The 19,299-nt window shown below is 30.9% G+C and overlaps 2 protein-coding genes across 2 annotated transcripts; one reads left to right on the top strand and one right to left on the bottom strand.

Moving 5' to 3' along the window:
- Positions 1–1,140: 1,140 nt before the first annotated feature.
- Positions 1,141–11,385, top strand: LOC113518670 (uncharacterized). The gene is made up of 7 exons (XM_052903314.1): positions 1,141–1,416; positions 1,568–1,719; positions 3,953–4,106; positions 4,668–5,267; positions 6,887–7,177; positions 7,618–7,723; positions 8,158–11,385. Exons 1-7 carry the CDS (start codon positions 1,356–1,358, stop codon positions 8,318–8,320), a joined length of 1,527 nt encoding a protein of 508 aa, XP_052759274.1. The 5' UTR covers positions 1,141–1,355; the 3' UTR covers positions 8,321–11,385.
- A 2,905-nt stretch (positions 11,386–14,290) lies between these two features.
- LOC113510551 (cathepsin B) lies at positions 14,291–15,622 on the bottom strand. Its single transcript, XM_026894006.3, has one exon. It carries the CDS (start codon positions 15,394–15,396, stop codon positions 14,377–14,379), a length of 1,020 nt encoding a protein of 339 aa, XP_026749807.1. The 5' UTR covers positions 15,397–15,622; the 3' UTR covers positions 14,291–14,376.
- Between the last annotated feature and the right edge of the window lie 3,677 nt (positions 15,623–19,299).

Raw genomic sequence — 19,299 nt, 5'->3', positions numbered from 1 at the left:
CATTGACAATTATATCACTCTATATAATTCCTTGTTCTTAGAAGTAACAACACAATAAAAAAAGGTATATCCATAGTGTTGACCACTGTCCAAAATATCGATATCAACTGTTGTCATGAAAAAACCTAGCTATTTCATAACATAAAATTTACAAATTTTACAAAAAACATGGCCAATAAAAGAGTTATAGGTATGTTTAGTTACTTTGTTTTGCTCTACTTTAAATTTAAATCAATTGGACAGGTAAATAACGCAAATGTACTTTAGCGCATTAAACAATAATTAGAATTACATATGCACGTCAACTGAGTTGTACCTGAAACAGCACCTGAAAAAAAGTATTTCTTTATTTATTTCTGAAAAATATATACGCACTACGTACCTACAAGCATATAAGAAAAATAACCTTATTTACAGTTATAATTGTATTACAATTACATATAACCATGACTAAAATATTTTTATTTTAAGAGGTGTGGTTTTAATGGGTAACTACATAATACAAATATAATTAATGAATTGTCATACATAATTTTTGGGAAAATTCTCACACATGTTTTAAGGAAAAGTTTTAGTTTGAACTTAATTATATAAGAATTATACTTTTTATGCCTATAAGATTGATGATAGAGGACCAAATTGTATTTTACCAACGTATCATATAAATGTTATGTGCCTATTAATTACAAAATAAAGTGATTGATTCATCGAAAATAATTAAGTTCATATTAAAAAAATAATCATTTCAAGAATTTTAATTTAACTCTGAGGGATTTTTTTTAGATAATTGCATTACAAATAAATATTCTTTAAATTTAAAATACTTACCGGTCATAAGTAATGACTTTTTATTTCCATTTTAATTTTATAATTTTAGCATCTATTTTATGCGCAAGAGTTCTTTTTTTATTAAATAAATATAGATACGTAGTTTATGTAATACTAATAAAAAAGAACGAGATAGCTTATTGTATTAATTTAAGCTTTGAAGACACTTAAAAACATTATTATTATCATGCCTTTCGAAATCTAGTATCCTTTTCAAAATTTTTCTATCTCAAAATTTTTATAATTTACGTAAAAAAAAAGCCACAAGTCGCTGTCAATCTTACTATACTGACATAACAATGACATGTTTTGTTTGATGGATAGGGATGACGACGTACCTAAAACTTAAGTATATAAAAATTTGTTCAGAAAAAAATAAACTGACTTAGTCTTCTATTTGCGTTTTTATTATATTCAAGTTAAAAGTAATGTTTACGGATGTGTTTATCAAATAGTGGATAATATTTTTAAGCTTTACATAGTTTGTTTCTAGACTAAAAAAACCAAATACGCGTTTGAACATTTAAATGTATTTCGATATGGCCCGTGTTATTTTGTTGTTCTGCTTTATCTTGGTATTTGAGAGGGGTGCGTTTTTAGATTAATATTTAACAACTTTTTCAATGTTCATTAATATTTGGTTAAAATTTTCAACCAATTATTAGTTAAGTGGACTCTATAACAAATACTGTTTCTAGCCATTAAAATTTATATTATCCTTTTTATTGTTAATTTTCAGGCGTATTTGGAGTTCAGTTGTCTATTACTAATGATGGGCCAGCAGTGCGTGGTTCTTACATAACATTTGTAGCGTCTGTGACTGACTTTGTGACAGGGGAAAGCCTTAAATTTTCCTTTTGGGATGACGCTCAACCACAGCATACTGCACAAGTGAGTATGTTCAAGTAAGCACCTTACGGTGCAGTCAGCAATTACACAAAAGAGTAGTGTTTTTTTTTATACCACTGAGGTGGCAAACAAGCATACGGCCCACCTGATGGTAAGTGGTTACCGTAGCCTATGAACACCTGCAATACCAGAGGTATTACGCGTGCGTTGCCGACCCTGAAGAAACCTCTTTACCCCCCTTTTGAAGAACCCCATGCTGTAGTCTCTTGGGAAAACCTCAACAGGGAGCTCATTCCACAACCTGAGTGTTCGTGGGAGGAAACATCTCTGAAACCCTGCAGTATGTGACCATTGAGGCTGTAGGACATGAGGATGAACTCTCTGTCAATGGTGAGCCATACAATGGTAGAAAGTGGCTGTGGACATCATATTGAACAATTCCTCTAGCACAATCCATTTGTACAGGTGCTAGAACACGCAGAGTGAGGCAAAATCTCTCCTAAGATTTAAGGGTTCTATACCGCCTGTGAGTCTGGGATCATCAACAATTCAGTTTTTTATATCAGTACTTTTAGTCTGTGCTGAAAGTTTGAAGACTATACTCATTAGTACACTCTAAAGTGCTGAATTTTTGTCAGTTTGCCATTACTAGTTTTTGAATAAATTTTATTTGAAGTTGTGAATATTATGAATAATGAAAATGACCTATTAATTGTTTTATGTTTGTGTTCATATTTGAGGTAAACTGTTGTGATTGTGTTATAGCAAAGCCAAATTGGTATAGAAGTAGGCTAGAAGGGTTTGGTATCAGGACCTCTACAAAACACTATGGTAAACAGATCAAAACTGTATATGAAAATGTAGGTATCAGGATCCTATATAATTTTTTTTTATTTCGGGAAGAGTATCCATATTTAACAACAAATTGCTCTTTTATGCCTTGAGGCATATTTTGCCTGGGAATGGAGATTTTGATTTAAGTTATAGTTTTTTAAATTTTTATAATTCATAAGGTCATTGCAAAGTTAAATCATTGTAGTAAAAAATGAAGAAAATAATGTGCATTGTTAAATAGTAACACTTATCATAATATAACAAGTATAATAATTTGAGTATATTCTAACATACTCAGATTATTATACTTGTTTTATTAAATATGTCAAGAATAAAAAACAGAATATTTAAAAGATAAATATATGTTGTGGCTAGATTTTAGAATTGTATACTTCTACTCTATCTATTCTATACTTTTTAAAATAGTTGTATTTCATGATATGGCCATCATCAATGAAAACATCAATGTTTGGTAATATGTCAATTCACTTTTCAGTATCATTAATGTAAAGTTTCCATGACATCAAAGCTTTCATAAAAATTTCAAATAAGGAAGAAACTTTATATATTTTTCTTGTAACTACAAAAAGCAGTAGGTTTGCAATTTGAACCATCAACATAAAACTTAAAATATTTTAATAAAAATCTTTAAATTACAATAGGTTATATTACTTTAAAATAAAAGTGGGACTTTTATCATCAATTGACACATTTTAATAACTTTTTAACATAATAATTGTCCCCTGCCAAGATGCATTACAAAAATAAAATAATATTAGCACCTCTAACTATGTATAATAAAACTATTTTATGATATGATCACTAATGATAGACTATATCATGAAGGAGCTGTTTAGTTTTTCCTATAGTTGAACACTGATTATGCATTGATATGGCCAGACCACATTATGAAGTGATTAATTCTAAGATCTAGCTACGACATATATAAAAGAAGATTAAGGCATAAGAATAAAATAAATAGACAAGAAAGCTAAAAATTACACTCCTATATCTTCCTTTATTTTGAATGTAGCAAAGCTGCCAAAATGTTATCTTCTTCCCTTCAGAGCCTGCATAGGTTCAGAGGGTTGTCACAAATTTATTTAGATTTACCAAATAATTTTTGATCTGATGTATTCTACATAGCATAGGTTCATGATAAGAGATATTATTACTGAATTCACAGGAGTGTCAGTTCTACCTGAATTTTTATTATGATGGAAGTGTATGAATTGTCTTATTTGTAATATACAATTTAACCAAAAGTACTGGAGCAAGAATTTTATGGTGATTCTCTGTGTGTGATTCTATTTTATTCATTATTTACTTAGGAAATATATAATTATAGTCTTCTAGGTATTAATGAGCAACAAATATTTTAAAAATCTCTATGAACTGTATAATTTATAGTATTAATGATTTTTATTTTCTTTTCTTTTAGTTTGTACAATCTTCACCTATTTCAAATTGGAGTGTGGAGTATCCTCGATCTATATATGAAGCTGGTGATTATAGTGCTAAAGTAATGCTGTTGAAGAGTTTTGTAGGAATTTGGTATCCAGTGGCCACAGCTGTTACTAAATTTAAATTAACAGGTAAGTATCATTAATTATCCTTAGCAATTGTTTGATCTTCTAGGCTTGGTACAGAGATGAGCTATGAGAATTGTCAGTGATCCTAAGATTGTGATAAGAGTCACTAGACCAGAGGCTACGAGACATTGCCTTACTCTATGTTTTTTTTATACAACTTAGAATGGCAAACAAGCTGACGGCCTACCTGATGGAAAGTGGTAACCGTCGCCTATAGACATGAGCAGTACCATGGACTTAACAGAGTATACTGTTTCGCCCATGATACCCCTCATGCGTTGCCATTCCTGAGTACTCAGGTGTTATTCCTCCATACCCAGTAAATTCACGCCATATCCCACACGAAACACAGCCATGCAAACACCACTGCTTTACGGTTGAAACACGAATAGGACAGAGGTACCCAAGCAATTGAAAGATTTTTGGTATAAAAAAATAAACTACTATGGTGCTATTAACTAGATAAGACTCTATGAGAGTTCAGAGTGAGACAGTTCAGTGCATCAACACTGTTCCATTATGCATTTGTATATTTGTTGCTATATTTATAATTTTATGTTCCAGATTCACTCAATGGAAATTTAGTTTTGAGCCAGAATAATGAAGTAAGACCAAACACTTTTGTCATGGTTAATCGCACTGTAATCCACCGCATACAATTACCTGATAAGGAATTGGACTTTTTAAAGAGGAATTCTTCAACAATTGTTACATATTGGTTTAAAGACTGTTCCTACATAGATCAGACTACAGATTTCACCCTCAATTACACATATACAGATTTGATGAATGATCATTATATTGAAGCGATGGTGGTTGCAAATAATGAGCCTCTTCAACCTATCACAACTACTACTTCTACCACCACTACGACTACTACTACAACTACTACTACAACTACCACTACAACTACCACTACAACAACCACTACACCCAAACCTGTAATTCCGTTAGCAACGGCACCATCGCAAATCATTACGGAAAGTCACGCATCAAGTAATAATCAAATGCTGCCTACCCATAAGTTAGTAAGACGGGCATTGTCAAACAAAACTGTGAAAAAAAATAATTCCTATAAAGATTACATATGTCATAATACCAGTATTGTACCTATAGGCAAAAATTATACATATGGATATTATCAAGAGACCATTAGTGTTAGAGGTGAGTGTTAATGATATATATATTTTTATTCTATATGTATTTTCAGTGTCATTTACTTCAATTTTTGTTATTGATGTGGGTAGTACTAAGCACATACAAATGACTGCGCCCGCCTTTGTCTCGGCGATTAGTATTAAATCGGTGTCTAATGAACCTCTGTGTTTATTTGTAGTGTACCCTTCGAGACTTATAGAATATTTATCAAATATTAGTGTATTCTGCGGTTTTTCCGTGTGGTTTAGGATAAATGTATCCCTTGTATTAGTCAACTATGTGGTCTTTGCGTGTAGCACATTCAATTCTATATAGTAGTTTAAGCATGATATGATTACAGTTATTTAAAGTTCATATTTGTATTAGTATATTTGTTAAATCATCAAAACATCTTCACAAACTTCTCATTTAAAATGAGAACTAGTGTCCGACTGAAACAGGTTTTACAGTCGAAACCGAAACTGAACTTTCGGCCTTAGTCTCAGTTTTGGCCAAAACCGAAACTTACTGAAACATATTTAAAATTGCTCTTCTATACTGAAATCTAGTGTATTTTTTACACATATATTTACACAAACACACAGATATTTAAAAAGTAATAATAAACACTAATTAAAGTATGTAACAAATATGTCATATATATTTATATCTAAAAACATGTTAAAATTATGACTTACTGTTGGAAGTAAACTTAAAAAAACCAACTTTTAGTTAGACACACACAAAGTTTCGGCGCGGCCGAAATTTCGGTCAATTTTTAGCCGAAACCGAAACTAAGGCCGAAAGTAGAATTTCTGGCCGAAACTAGCCGAAACCGAAACCGAAAGTTCGGTCGGACACTAGTTTTAACACTACCTAGGATGATCTGGCATTCAAATGTGTACTGTGTGCTGTGTGATGTGTACTGTGTGTGTGTGTACATAATAATTTTTGTTTATTTTATGCTTGTTCTGTTGTGGCAAGTAAAACTTAAATATTTTGTACTAGTTGTTGTCCGCGACTTTATCTGCATAGAATTGAATTTTATTTCCCTTACTTGAGACATTATTGACTTCCTACATGAACTTTCATACTTTTTTTCACCTATTTTCAAGTTTTATTTTCTTGGCAAAATGCAGGTCCAAGCTTCTTCAAGGTCCATTCAATCTCTATAGGGGTAAGATGGGGCAATAGGGACTAGCAGCTTCATTGTCAGTAATATACTCTATCTCTACTCATTTAAGGTTGACCTTAACATGGTTCCCCTTGAAATCCGTCGTGCTTAATTCCTAGTGAATTTATTATTATGGGCTTACTCACCTGCTTTCATTAATATCCCTCACTAGTGCCCCGCTAGCGTATCTCGGCATAGTATAGGCCATCCTCTTCCTTTCCCGTGGGTGTCGTAAGAGGCGATTAAACGAGCGTACGGTGAAGGGACGGCCAGCAGCGTCCTTCTTAAAACATGTTCATAGGCTTAACGGTGGTTGCCAAGCCGCTTGCCAGGCAAGTACTGGCAAAACCCCCCTTATGGGGGAGGCTATGTTCAGCAGTGGACAGTTAACGGCTGATACAACAATATTAGTATGAATTGTAAATGCTATACTTTTTTATTTATATTTATGATATTTTGTCTTTATTTTCAGAACCAATCTCCGTAATTAATATTACGGGTAAGAATTGGCTCCAGCATGGGGACCTGTTAAACTTGCTCGTTATGTATACAGGCTCACCGCCCTTCGATTACTGTGTATTGTACAAACTTGGACAATACAACATTACAGGCAACGAAACTTGCAGTACAAAGACTAGGACATTGTCAAACACATTCCCATTGGTCCATTATTTCTCAGATAGCGACCAACATACAGTTGTAGTGGTGATTGAAAATGATATTGGAAAAACTGCTTCTAGAGCAACTATTAATATCTACAAAGGTAAATAAAATGAATTAGTGATATTTTTTTTTTTTTTAAATAATATTGACCGGCGTGCATGCAAGAGAAGAGCGGATGAAACATGAGATAATGTAAAGATAAAATCCTCTTGACGTGAAAGTAGACAGTAAAATTACTACTAAAGCAGTATAATGGTTTATATATTGCAAAATGGTACCAAATACATTTATAAATATATAGGTACATTTTATTAAACTTATCAATAGTAATAATTAAAATCTATAAACTTATTTTAATTTTTAGTGTTTCGGTATTTTATATCATACCGGGAAATTGAGGCTTAATAGATGTTTGACTTTTTTATAAAGTTTTTTATGAAGTTGGGTTTTATCGTATATATCCTGTAATAGGCCTCAAGATAAAGTTAGCTACCCAGATAAGTATGGTATTAATTTAATATTTTTTGTATTATTTTTTAGCTTCAGTTCATGCACAGTTGTCGGTTATTGTGGTACCTGTGGTGTTTTGTTTGCTCGCTGTCATATTGGTGGTGTTCGGCATAGCATATTACCAACACAGGTCCAGGTAAGATATTTGTGTTTTAACTAAATTGTAATAGGGCTGTCGGATATTCGTTTTATATGCTACTAGCTGCGCCCACGATTTTCTGCACGTGGTAACGCCTACATACATGAACAGCACCATGAAAATCACAATATAGTGCGACTGTATTTTTTTTATACAATCCAATTACTATGATTCGCTGAGCCAATTCTGACAAAACTTACAAGGGTTATAAAGTTCGGCTAATACTTTATAAAATTTATTGAAATTTACGAAACAAAAATTAATTTTAAAAATGACAGATTTGGGTTTAAATACTTTCTATTAGCTTTGGGTAGTTTAACAAAATATTAGATAAAATTTTTTGGAAGTGACTCAAACAGTAATTTCAATAAAAATTACACAGATTTGATTGTTGGTCATATATATTTATGCATATTTTTATGTGTCCACAGATACACAGTTGAAGTAGCAGACTTCGATTTTGGCCAAGCTCACCTAGACTATAAAACCTTTATGGAGAGACTGAGGGATAGTTTCAGAAATGCTTTTAAATTCCGACAACAGGACGACACCGACCCCCTTACCACAAATACTAGATATGATTCCATGACGTAGAGACAATATTCAACGTAAGAGGAATGGGAATTTATGATCTGCTATGGTGGTATGTGAAAGGCTTTGAGGTATGCATGTATTAGTCCATTTCTAATCAATTTTTTGATATTGAAGGATTATGAAAATCATGTTCGTGGATAAAGTACTTTCAAAATTGTAACGGCCATTCCAATTTATCACTAGAGCATTTATGCGAGTTAGATGTAAGTTTTGAACCGATATATTATAAAGGCGATGTGTGTTAAATATTTATTTTATTTCTCAAAAAGCCAAAACACAAAAACGTTATCTGACTGAATGATACTTCAATTTTTATTTAATCATATTATAATTATGTTCCTTTGATAATATTGTTTGGAGCGAGTCCCTACTTGTCCGAGTCGTACAAAAGTAGGAATTATACTGTAAGATATTGTAAAATATTTCATTAATTATTGGCTTTAAATTAATTATTATATTTAATTAATCAAAAGAGGATATTTTGACATTGTTATTAAGTCTTAGTTTTAATGTTAGTGGTTTTATGTAATAAATATTGTGTGTATTTTTTTTTTTTATAATAGACTGATGAATTTTTGGAACCGACTTGATTATGTATACTATTCTATGTTTAATTTTGCGCATAGTAATTAATAAACCTTTTTATACACTTTCAATTGATAATAATTGGTTTCGGTGTTTAGATATATTTTATACAATTTATACTTATTTCAATATGTTATATGATGGTGTACTTTTCAATCCTGGATGTCGATTTGTATGAATGTATGGGATGTATCAGCACTTTTGTATAATGCATTGTCTAAAATTATTTTACAATTCATTTAAAGCGAATATAGGTATTTCATTTATTTTTGATTGCTGAAGGAAAGTAATGCATGATATACGAGGTATTATATCAGCCATTTTGATACAAATAAGTGGTACCATTGTGAAATTTATAATCTGCCATTGTGTAATTTATAAAATGTAGAAAACACCTTTTCTAATGTCTTTTTGTCTAAATAAAAATATTTTTACTTTATAAAAATAAAAATTAAAAGAGACATTTCTTTTAATTACATAATAAATAAAATTTAATTATAATACAAACTTAATTGATTATTTATATCAAAGCAACATTTTTGGCTGTTTTATTTTTAAATTAAATTTGATAAAAAGGCATGTTAAGATTGTTTTCTAATTATGTCCAGTGAGAAAAACAGATTATACTTATTACCTGTTTACTATAGACTGAATTCAATAAATTTGTTTGTAAAGATTACAAATTGTTAGTATTGATTACAAAAGCATCTAAAAGGGGTTGCGTAGATAATACAGTCGGTTCCGCTGAAATGAAATTAGGCCCAGTAAAATTTACACAACATAAATAGTTTATAAATGGTAGTTTTAAAGTAAATACTATTTACGCTTTGGTAGAATTTTACTCTTAAAACGTTGTTTTAGTAAATTTGTAAATTGGGTCTGAAGGAGTCTATGTTTGATCAAACTGACAAGAAAGAGATTCACTGTTAATAAAGCCGCTTTATTATCTGCGGAGCTCCTTAATTAGAATGAGTATAGTGACAGAAGGTTGCACATTGTACGTAGTCACACTCATAGGTACAAAATATGAGTATGTACATTATAATCATTATATAATTATTAATGCCAACGTAGTTATACTTTGCTACAAAAATCAATTTTGTTAATGTATTATTTTTTCTGAAATTGTGTTAGTAATGTCATTATGAGAACTGTTGTAGTACAACAAAATATCATACTAATTATGATAATTTAATACTGTAGATAAATATTTGTGTTTAGGTGGCCATTTTGTAGGAAATTTACTCTAAACATTTAAAACATAATAGTACAAGTATTTATAAAGTCTTAGCTTCTTTTCTGTGACTACTGCAAATACTATCTAATCGCATGTGCAAAGGCAAAAATAACGAATTAGTCCTGCGTCATTGTCAATTTGGTAGGAAATTTTCACGTAGTTTTGGGAAATATCTCTTTAAACAGTTGTACGGCGCGGTCCTACACAAGTAGCAAACGAATCTATCTATAAAATGATTTCAGCTACCGCATGCATAATAGAACGAGACAGTAACGCCCGTCTTATTTTTTCTCATACGTATGCTAAGGATAATATTTTTTAATAGAAGAAAATGAAATGATGCACTTGCCTATGTTAATGGTATACAATAGTGGAGGACGAAACGATGAATTCGAAGGCATGTCAGTTGGCCAATCTTGGCGTGGAGATTGACTTGATAGGGTACTTCAAACAAATTAAATTAAATTTTCAACGATAACATTATACTAATTGATTTAACAGACGTTGTTCTATCAAGAGTAGACCGTTTACGCAAAATAGTTTTTATGGGAAAAAGAAAAATGGCCCTTTCACATATTTCTGGACAGTTTTTCAAATATAAAAAAATGTCGAATGAGTCTAGTCGTTTTCAAACTTTGCGTTTAGTAACACATTTAGCGATTAATTTTTAATTTATATACATAGATTCATTATGTCACTTGTCTAGGACTGGGGGAGATTCGTTTACATGTCGTTAAGAGACTTCGTAAATAGTATTCATAACTACATAATAGCATATTTGCTATTACGACTATGTAATCTCTCGATAGAATGAACATAATAATAATGAATCATTTCATATCAGTCACTATTCCTATAATACGTAAAAGTCATAGTTGTTGCAACAAAATATGATAGTGCTTATCAAAATAATATGTACCTAGTAACTTGACAAACATTTTTATTATATACCTACAGTATTTGAATATTTTTATTTACCGACATAAACTTAAGTTTAGGGAATGTATACAGTAAGGCCTATGATGTATCAAAGAAAAAGGCAAGTCATGTTTTGTGATATCCTAGGATTAGATTTGCATCATACAACAAATAAGTTTCGATATGTAGCGTGGAGATGCGTTGCATTGTAAAAGAATAAAGAGACGGACATTTATAAAGTTCATAGAGAGGCATAGTAGTGCCCACAATGTACAGAACAGGAATGAATGATTTAATCTAGTTACAATAAAAACGTTATACTTTCCATTTGTTTTTTATTTGTACACGTATTTTGTATATAAATTATAGAGTACGGAGGCGTAATAACTTTGGAATAGTAACACACGTGTTATATCATGGTCATCAGTATTATGTGACGTATATGATGCTGTTTATGTCTATAGACGACGGCTACCACTTTACATTAGGTCAGATGTTTGTAGGTTTGCAGTTTATAATAAAAAAGTATGTTTTTTTTCTAGATATATTAACGAAATTAATAGTAGTGGATAATAGTATTATATTATCTGTGGTAGGGGATTTACACTATATTTAAGCAGTGAGATACTTATTAATAAATAAGAGGAACACGTGTTATTTCCTTGTCGAAGACGTGTTATTTCGTTTTCATTTTATTTTCAAGTTTCGGCGAAACTTGAACAAAGCGAGCGTTCACTTCATATTTCACATTTATTAAAACATCACTCAACAAAAGTATGATAATATCATTTGTTATAGAGATACTAAACTAATATTATTATTAACGTTTAACATTTGTTATTGTATTTCATTAAAAATTATAAATATAATCATAGTTGTGGTATGATTTTATATATGACATCATACCTATTAGCAACGCATTTAATGTTGTTCTATAGCTATGTAGGATGAGATAAAATGCACCTATTACTTAGTAGACATAATTTCGATTCATTGCACGTTCGTGTCGAGAAATTTTCTTCGCGGACCAGTTCCGCTGAAGCGTAATACAGCAACAAACAAATCGGAAATAATTTATTCAAAATTCTTATTATGTAGTTCAGATGATTCACTTTTCCTTTATTGTCTGGTTTATGTATGTAGTTAAATAACTCATTGTTCTTATATGTATGGCTATTTATTTAATATACGATAATTGTTTATAATGAGGGGTTTTCAAATTTTTCTGACATAAAATATAGGGATACCTATAAATATTTTTGATGCAGTCGTCTGAGTTTCTTAATTATTATTTTTAACTGAAATTGCATTCCGAATTGCGCGGCAGAACCATAAAAATTACCGTGCAAATGACGATTCATTGGATTAAGAATAATTCACTATTTATATGACTAAAAATGTAAGAATCTCAGATGTCAGTATGTAAGATACTGTATTTAGCTTATTTGAATGACTAATTTTATGGCGTCGATGATTTAAATCATAAATGGATATTATATTGAAATCAGGAGGTACTAATATATGAATGTACAATACGAGTAGGTGTCTATCGCTGCAATGTAATGAGACTGCACACAAAATGTGATTGATTATTTATCACTATAAGCTATCATAATAGTGGGCGGTTTGCTGTAGTTATTTATAAAAAATAATACGTATTTAAATTATTATGTCAAAGGTTACTTCCTATATTTGTTTTTACTCTACTCTCGAAGAATGGAGGGTAATGTTTTACAAGTGTAACTACTTGATTTTTGGGATAAGGTGTAGTCCTTTATAGTGTATTCAGTGCCTTGGTATTTATAAATGAAGTTTTACTATATTCATCTTATTCTTCTTTTTATTAATTTGTGTAATTACCTATTTCATAATTGACTCCATTACCCAATATTTGTACTCGAAAATTGGCTATCAGTGCTATAGTGCTTCTTGATAATTGAGATTTTCGTTTTTGATGAGTAAAATTATAACTTAGTGATTACTAGTCCTGTGGAGAAATTTTTTAAATTATTTGACCATACCAGGTCATTTTCAAGGAGGTCGACCTGATAGAGTATATGGCACGTGATTCATTTAATATGAAATGAATTTTACTATCTTATCATTTTAGGTTATGACTCGGGTCGCAACAGAGTTCTCTTAGAATAAAGAAAATGTAAATTGTTAGCAAGTAGGTACTATCAAGAGTCTTGATTAGGCTTAACGATTAAACTATACGAAAGTCCTTAAATTCAATAAAGTTAATAGGTTTTCATAAAATTAGTCAAAGAAACTGATGGTCTTAAAAACAATATCTACGTTATGAGATGGGGCTCACTAGACACAGTTAGGATGATTGTTGTAGTTCAAAAACAAGCATAATGGTCAAAAAGGTTTATAAATTTTACATGCACACTTTATATGGTGACAGAATACGCCCCACTCATAGGAAAATGAAATACCTAGTCAATATTTAATCAAATACGATTTCTTTATGTCTGATTTATCTGGGTACAAAATCACTTATACTGAAGTTTATGTGTTTAATAATGATTGAGTAATAAATATAGTACATATATACAAGCTTTCGCTTTTACTGATAATATTACCAATTTAGTAATGTAGTAGGATTCACCATATCAGCCGTTAGTTGTCCACTGCTAAACATACCTAATAACCCCCTGGTTTTGCCAGTAGTTGCCAGTTCCATGGCATGCGGATTGATAACTATAGTTAGGCTTTGGTAATGTTATTATAGGTATATTATAATAATAATTTTAATTATTTATAGTTAACTATTAATTAATTTATTTATAATTATTTATAATTAATTGGCAAAACAGAAATGGTTGGTAGAGAATGCTATATAGTATTAAGTCCGACTTTTGTACATATTTTTTTTTTGTAAAGTGGTGAATAGAGAATAAATAAATAAATAATTATTTATAATAACATATTTTTTTGCGTATATCATTAGTAAGCAGAATATTCAAGTTGACCTGCTTTTATTGATAAAGTGGTTATAGGTTATTGTATTTTTAAATATAAATATTTTGAAGATTACTATAATAAATCTCTCTACAGAGAGCTACGTAATTTTTCAAAAATGTTTTTCATTCATATTCTCGTTCGTTTTTATTTAAAGAAAATAAGATGTAATTAATTATTATTGGATTAGATTACAAATCTTGATTTGAAGCGATTTGAAGTAATAGGTAAAAATCGTGAATTTAAAAAAAATTAGGCTGAAATTATACTTAGGTTATTTATTATACAAAGATCTATTTGCTTTGACTATGATTACAATATTAACATAGATTTTATGATATTAATAAAACTAATTATTTACTAACAAAGGTTCACCAGCTGTTATAGAGCTTTCTATGCCACAGTGATCTTCACCTCGGAGAATTTTGAAAAAGCCGTTATTACCCCAGTCAGTGTTCCACGAGTTTGCAATAAGCCAGTATTTGGTTCCATTCTCAACGCCCCAACCAATGATTTTAATAGCATGTCCGCCGAGAGCGTTGCCTTGTACATGTTTATATACTCCATCTTTGTAAGCGAGCAAATCGGAATAGACGGTAAAAGCGCCTTCAACAGGTCCATTTTTATATAATTCAGCCTTTATATGGTCTTCTCCACCGCTGACAGAATAAACATGTTTAGCATACCGTTTGTCTTTTTTGTATGGCACATTGTAGTTAGTTTCGCAGCTTTTCGTGCATTTTGGTGTTTTGGAATCACCGCTGCAAGGCATCCTGTTACCAGGTACATGATGTTCACATGGAGCGATTTCATATGGTCTGCATCCTTGGCTTGAATTGTAATTGCCTCCAGACACGATGCCGAAATGTTTGTAATACTCCCAAGCGAGTCTCGGCATGCCGCCGTTACAACCAAGGCCGCAAATTGGACAGCAGGTCAATAGATCATCAGCGGAGAAATGGAAATGCTGAGTTCCGTTTGAATAAGTGCAAACTCTATCTGTCATAGCTTCAACTGCACCGAAAGCCCAGCAGCTCCCACAGGATCCTTGGTCTCTAATTTCGTTTAAAGTAGGACAATCGGGCCACTTATCTCTTGGGTCGAAGTTTTCAGGAAGCGATGCTATTAATTCAGCATCATGAGTCACCGTTGGAAGTTTCGCGAAGTTATCATCTGGCAGTACACCCATTAGTTTCTTAATATGTTTGAACGATGTATTTACTGGAAAATTGCGGCCGGCCTTCCACAGATTCTGCTTTGTGTTGATAAGATTAATAAATTCGTCGGAGAGAGGATGCAAAATATCGACTGCTGCTACAGACAGGCCGATAAGGACCATCATCGTGACGAAGACCGATAAAGGCGCCATTATAGGTATGTTTTTGATGACTTAGACGCAGGCGCAGTTGGTACCGACGCGCACTTAGCACGAATATAGCGTACTGACTAACCGGAGGCGTCAGAACAGAACAATGAATAACAACTAATGTGAGTATGGGAGCTGGGTTCACTTGCTCGAACGCCGTGTAATTACGCGGATCTAGAGCGAGTGAATGACACGCGACCGAGACAGCGGCTGGCTTGTTTGGCTGTCCGTGTCGAAGGTTAGCAGTAATATCAACAGTTAATAAAACAAAGCAAATAGAGATCATGGTACAACGCTTTATAATGATCAGTAAACATTTGTTTGTGTCCGTCGAATATAATGAGTTGGGAATTAGCTACGGTCCGCTTTGTTTGCTTATATTGTAAGTAGGTAGATACTAAAGCAACAAAGCGGTTTAATAACAAAAAATAAATAAATGATTACTAATTAGTAACTAATTGAAAATGTACCTAATTAAAGTTCTAGAATATTAAAATTATGCAAATTGTAAATAAATTAATAGAAAGTGGTACCGTTCCCTATAGACATGAATTGCACTATGAATTGTATACACCATTAGCCTTTTCTGAAAACCAAGATTTTAAACCTCCATTCTCTCATGATTCAAAATCATAAAATTAACCATAAAGGTTTTTTCATTTCGCACAACATACGAGTAATATAACTAAATTACATTAAACAAGTAAGCAAAATATTGGTAACAATTTTAGTGATAGTAGATACCTACAACTAATATGTTAGAAAATAGTGTTAATAAACCAAATTTATACTAGTGATGGCCGTTACATTCGCCGTTACTTTCTTATATATATATTTATTGACTACGCCACTGAGGATTACAGCCGTGAGCATATTTTTTAGTTAGGTCGACAACACAGAAATCATTATCATTCTCCTAAGGGGATGTTTTATTAGCCAAATTGGACTTTTATGTCAAGTAACAAATAGGGAAATTTAATAAAAAAAAATTAAAATCTTGCATAGGTACTAACATGGTACAGCTATTAAGATTTTATAGGTATTATATTTCTCATTTGTTAGAGATACGCAATGTTTTAATAAGATACTTACCTACTTAATAATTGATTATTTAATTAATTATCCCTATTGTGTGCATAATGATAAACAAGTTTTATAGTACTAGTAAATATAATTAAGTAATAAATATTGTAAGATGAACGTACCTACTTTAAATATGTATAAAAGGAACGCATCTTAATTAACAGATGACATTAGTTGACATGTATGTACTAGCGGATTTTCCGGTTGCTTTCCCACCTTTGTTCACTTTCTTTAAGTTAATAAATATATGTTTGCAATGGAATAAGTTTTATTTAAATATAACAAATATAAGTGTTGGTACATCCATAATGTACATCCATAATGTTTTTAAATATGAAAACGAGTTTATTTGTCACCTCTTGGCGCCTTCACAATGTAATTAAAATGATCGTTATACCCGTAGAATATTCCATAGTAAATATTTAGTTTCAATAGAAAAATATATCTAGGCTACATTGTTTCCCGGTTAGTCATTATGCAGCCACGCTTATTATATTTATTATTATTAAAATTAATTGCATATTTTTGTAATTTTAATGTTTTGTGCTTTGCATCTTACAATGATTTGAATTACTCTTTGTAACTGTTGAGTTTCCTCTTGAAAATCATTATTCCGAACTTCGAGTTAGAATCGGAATAAAAAAATACTACCAATACAATGCAGTTACTATATTTATGCTATATGCAAAATATATTATTATATATTATTTATTTGTCTTTTAATTTTTTTCTACATTTGAGCAACGCTTAAGTGCTGCTTTTACATTTTCCAAATGGGAAACCGAATTGATCAGATAAACACACTTGTATGCATCTTATAAATTCAGTTCTCATTTCTCTCTCTAAGCAGGCTTAATGATAGCTTTTATGTTTTTATAGAACAGGAAAAAGAAAATTACTACCATATTCCCATTATTATAAGGACTGCAAGTAGTATATTTTTTGTATTCAGACCCTTGATGCTCAGAATACTGGAGGTGCTTACTGTTACTATCAGTTTCTTCTTAAGTAATTATTTTTATATATATATATATATATATATGTATATATATATATATATATATATATATATATATATATATATATATATATATATATATACACACACACACACACATATATGTGGTATGTCAAATATTTTGTTTTTGATATGTATGTTTTATTTTCAAATTTTAAATGATAAAAATTACACTGCTTTAAATAATAGTTTTTTTTTAGAAAATAGCACAAATAGGATTGTGCTTATAAGAGTATCAGCGTCAGTAAATTCTTGACAGTAAGGAGAAACTGTCTACGCATGGCAGGGTCGGTATTAGAAAAGCGGGGTCAATATTTTACGTTCATTATCATATTAACATTTCTAATTGCCTTAATTGTTTATTAGTAGAAGTTTTCCGGCTCTAGTTTCGCTTTCTATATTGCAGTGATTTTCATCACGGAGGATATTGAAGTAGCCATTATTTTTCCACTTAGTATCCCATGAATTCGCTATTAACCGTCATTTAATATTTTTTTCACACCCCAACATATTTATAGATACATATTTATAAATGCTACTTTTATAATTTATCAGCTTAGCATATACATCAGTAGACCGATCAATAAGTCCATTTTTGCATAATACAGTTTTAATGTGTTCTTCTCCTTCATTAAAAGAATACACATTTATACATATAGCGAACGAGTGTTCCCAACCTTGAAGCTATGTATGAGGTTATACTCGTATAGCACATATGTCTTTTAGTTTCTCTTCTCTTGTGTGTATTTCTTATGTTAATAACTGGCTAAGACAAAATCATAAGAATAAGATTCTTATTGCGGAACCCTACATTACACTTACATAACCTTAGGTACACAAAATTATTGAAATATATAGAAGATGGGAATATTTAAAAAGATTTTCTTACTCAAAAAATATACACGCTACTAAAATGCCGCTGAATTTTACTCCAATTTATTCTAGGACACAATATCAATATTTTATATTTAACTGTTATTAATAATAAATAAGATTATTATCAGTTAAGTTTATATCTAAGGTTTATGTTAACTAACGAAGTACAATAAGAATTATAATTAATCATTCGAAAATATTTTAACTGTGCACACTTTTTCAATGCTATGTGTGACTTCATAGTAGCAACCTTACCCTAAGAATTAATTTTCATAAGAGAGTTTTGAAATTATTTCCTTAAAGTATTAAGTTTTGACATTCATCATACTTAAGTCAGCTTAGCTTAAAGCGTCAAAAGGAACATGAAACATAAAACTTGGACACGCAGAATTCTTGTAATGTTGTAGGCGCCTTGTTACCTAATTTATTACCAAACTATCTTAAATGTATTTATTGACCATATATAATATAATTTTATACATAGTGTAATTAAGAGTAAGTATTCTCTGCCCCTTTTACGAACTGACTTCACCCATATTTGTTTCAAATGTGATTCAAATCGAATTGAAATCTTATCGTAATCATAAGAAAGTTAATGTTTTTTTTTCACAACTTCGATGAAATTTATGAAATAAAAAATATTAACTTCTTTGAAGGGGGTGATTTACCAATGAAACAATTATTCTTCCAAAAGAAGCAACAAAATAAATTAAGCCACCCAACTAATACAGCGTGCACGTCATACCGTCATACATCTTCTTTATGTTTATTTTATTGCATGAAAATGGAATAGTAACACTGCCTGACCATTAATATACGTTGGAGGATCACAATGAGGTCCGTTGACCCATTTAGATTAATGAAATAAACATTAAAATCGGTTTACAATGAAGCAAATATCGCGTAACATACAAAAAAAAAAAAACATA

This window comes from Galleria mellonella, unplaced genomic scaffold, assembly GCF_026898425.1.
Source record: "Galleria mellonella isolate WM207_F2 unplaced genomic scaffold, CSIRO_AGI_GalMel_v1 utg139, whole genome shotgun sequence".
Classification (NCBI taxonomy): Eukaryota; Metazoa; Arthropoda; class Insecta; order Lepidoptera; family Pyralidae; genus Galleria; species Galleria mellonella.
Note: the sequence above shows the minus strand (reverse complement) of the source record. Positions and strands in the feature narration are given on the sequence as shown.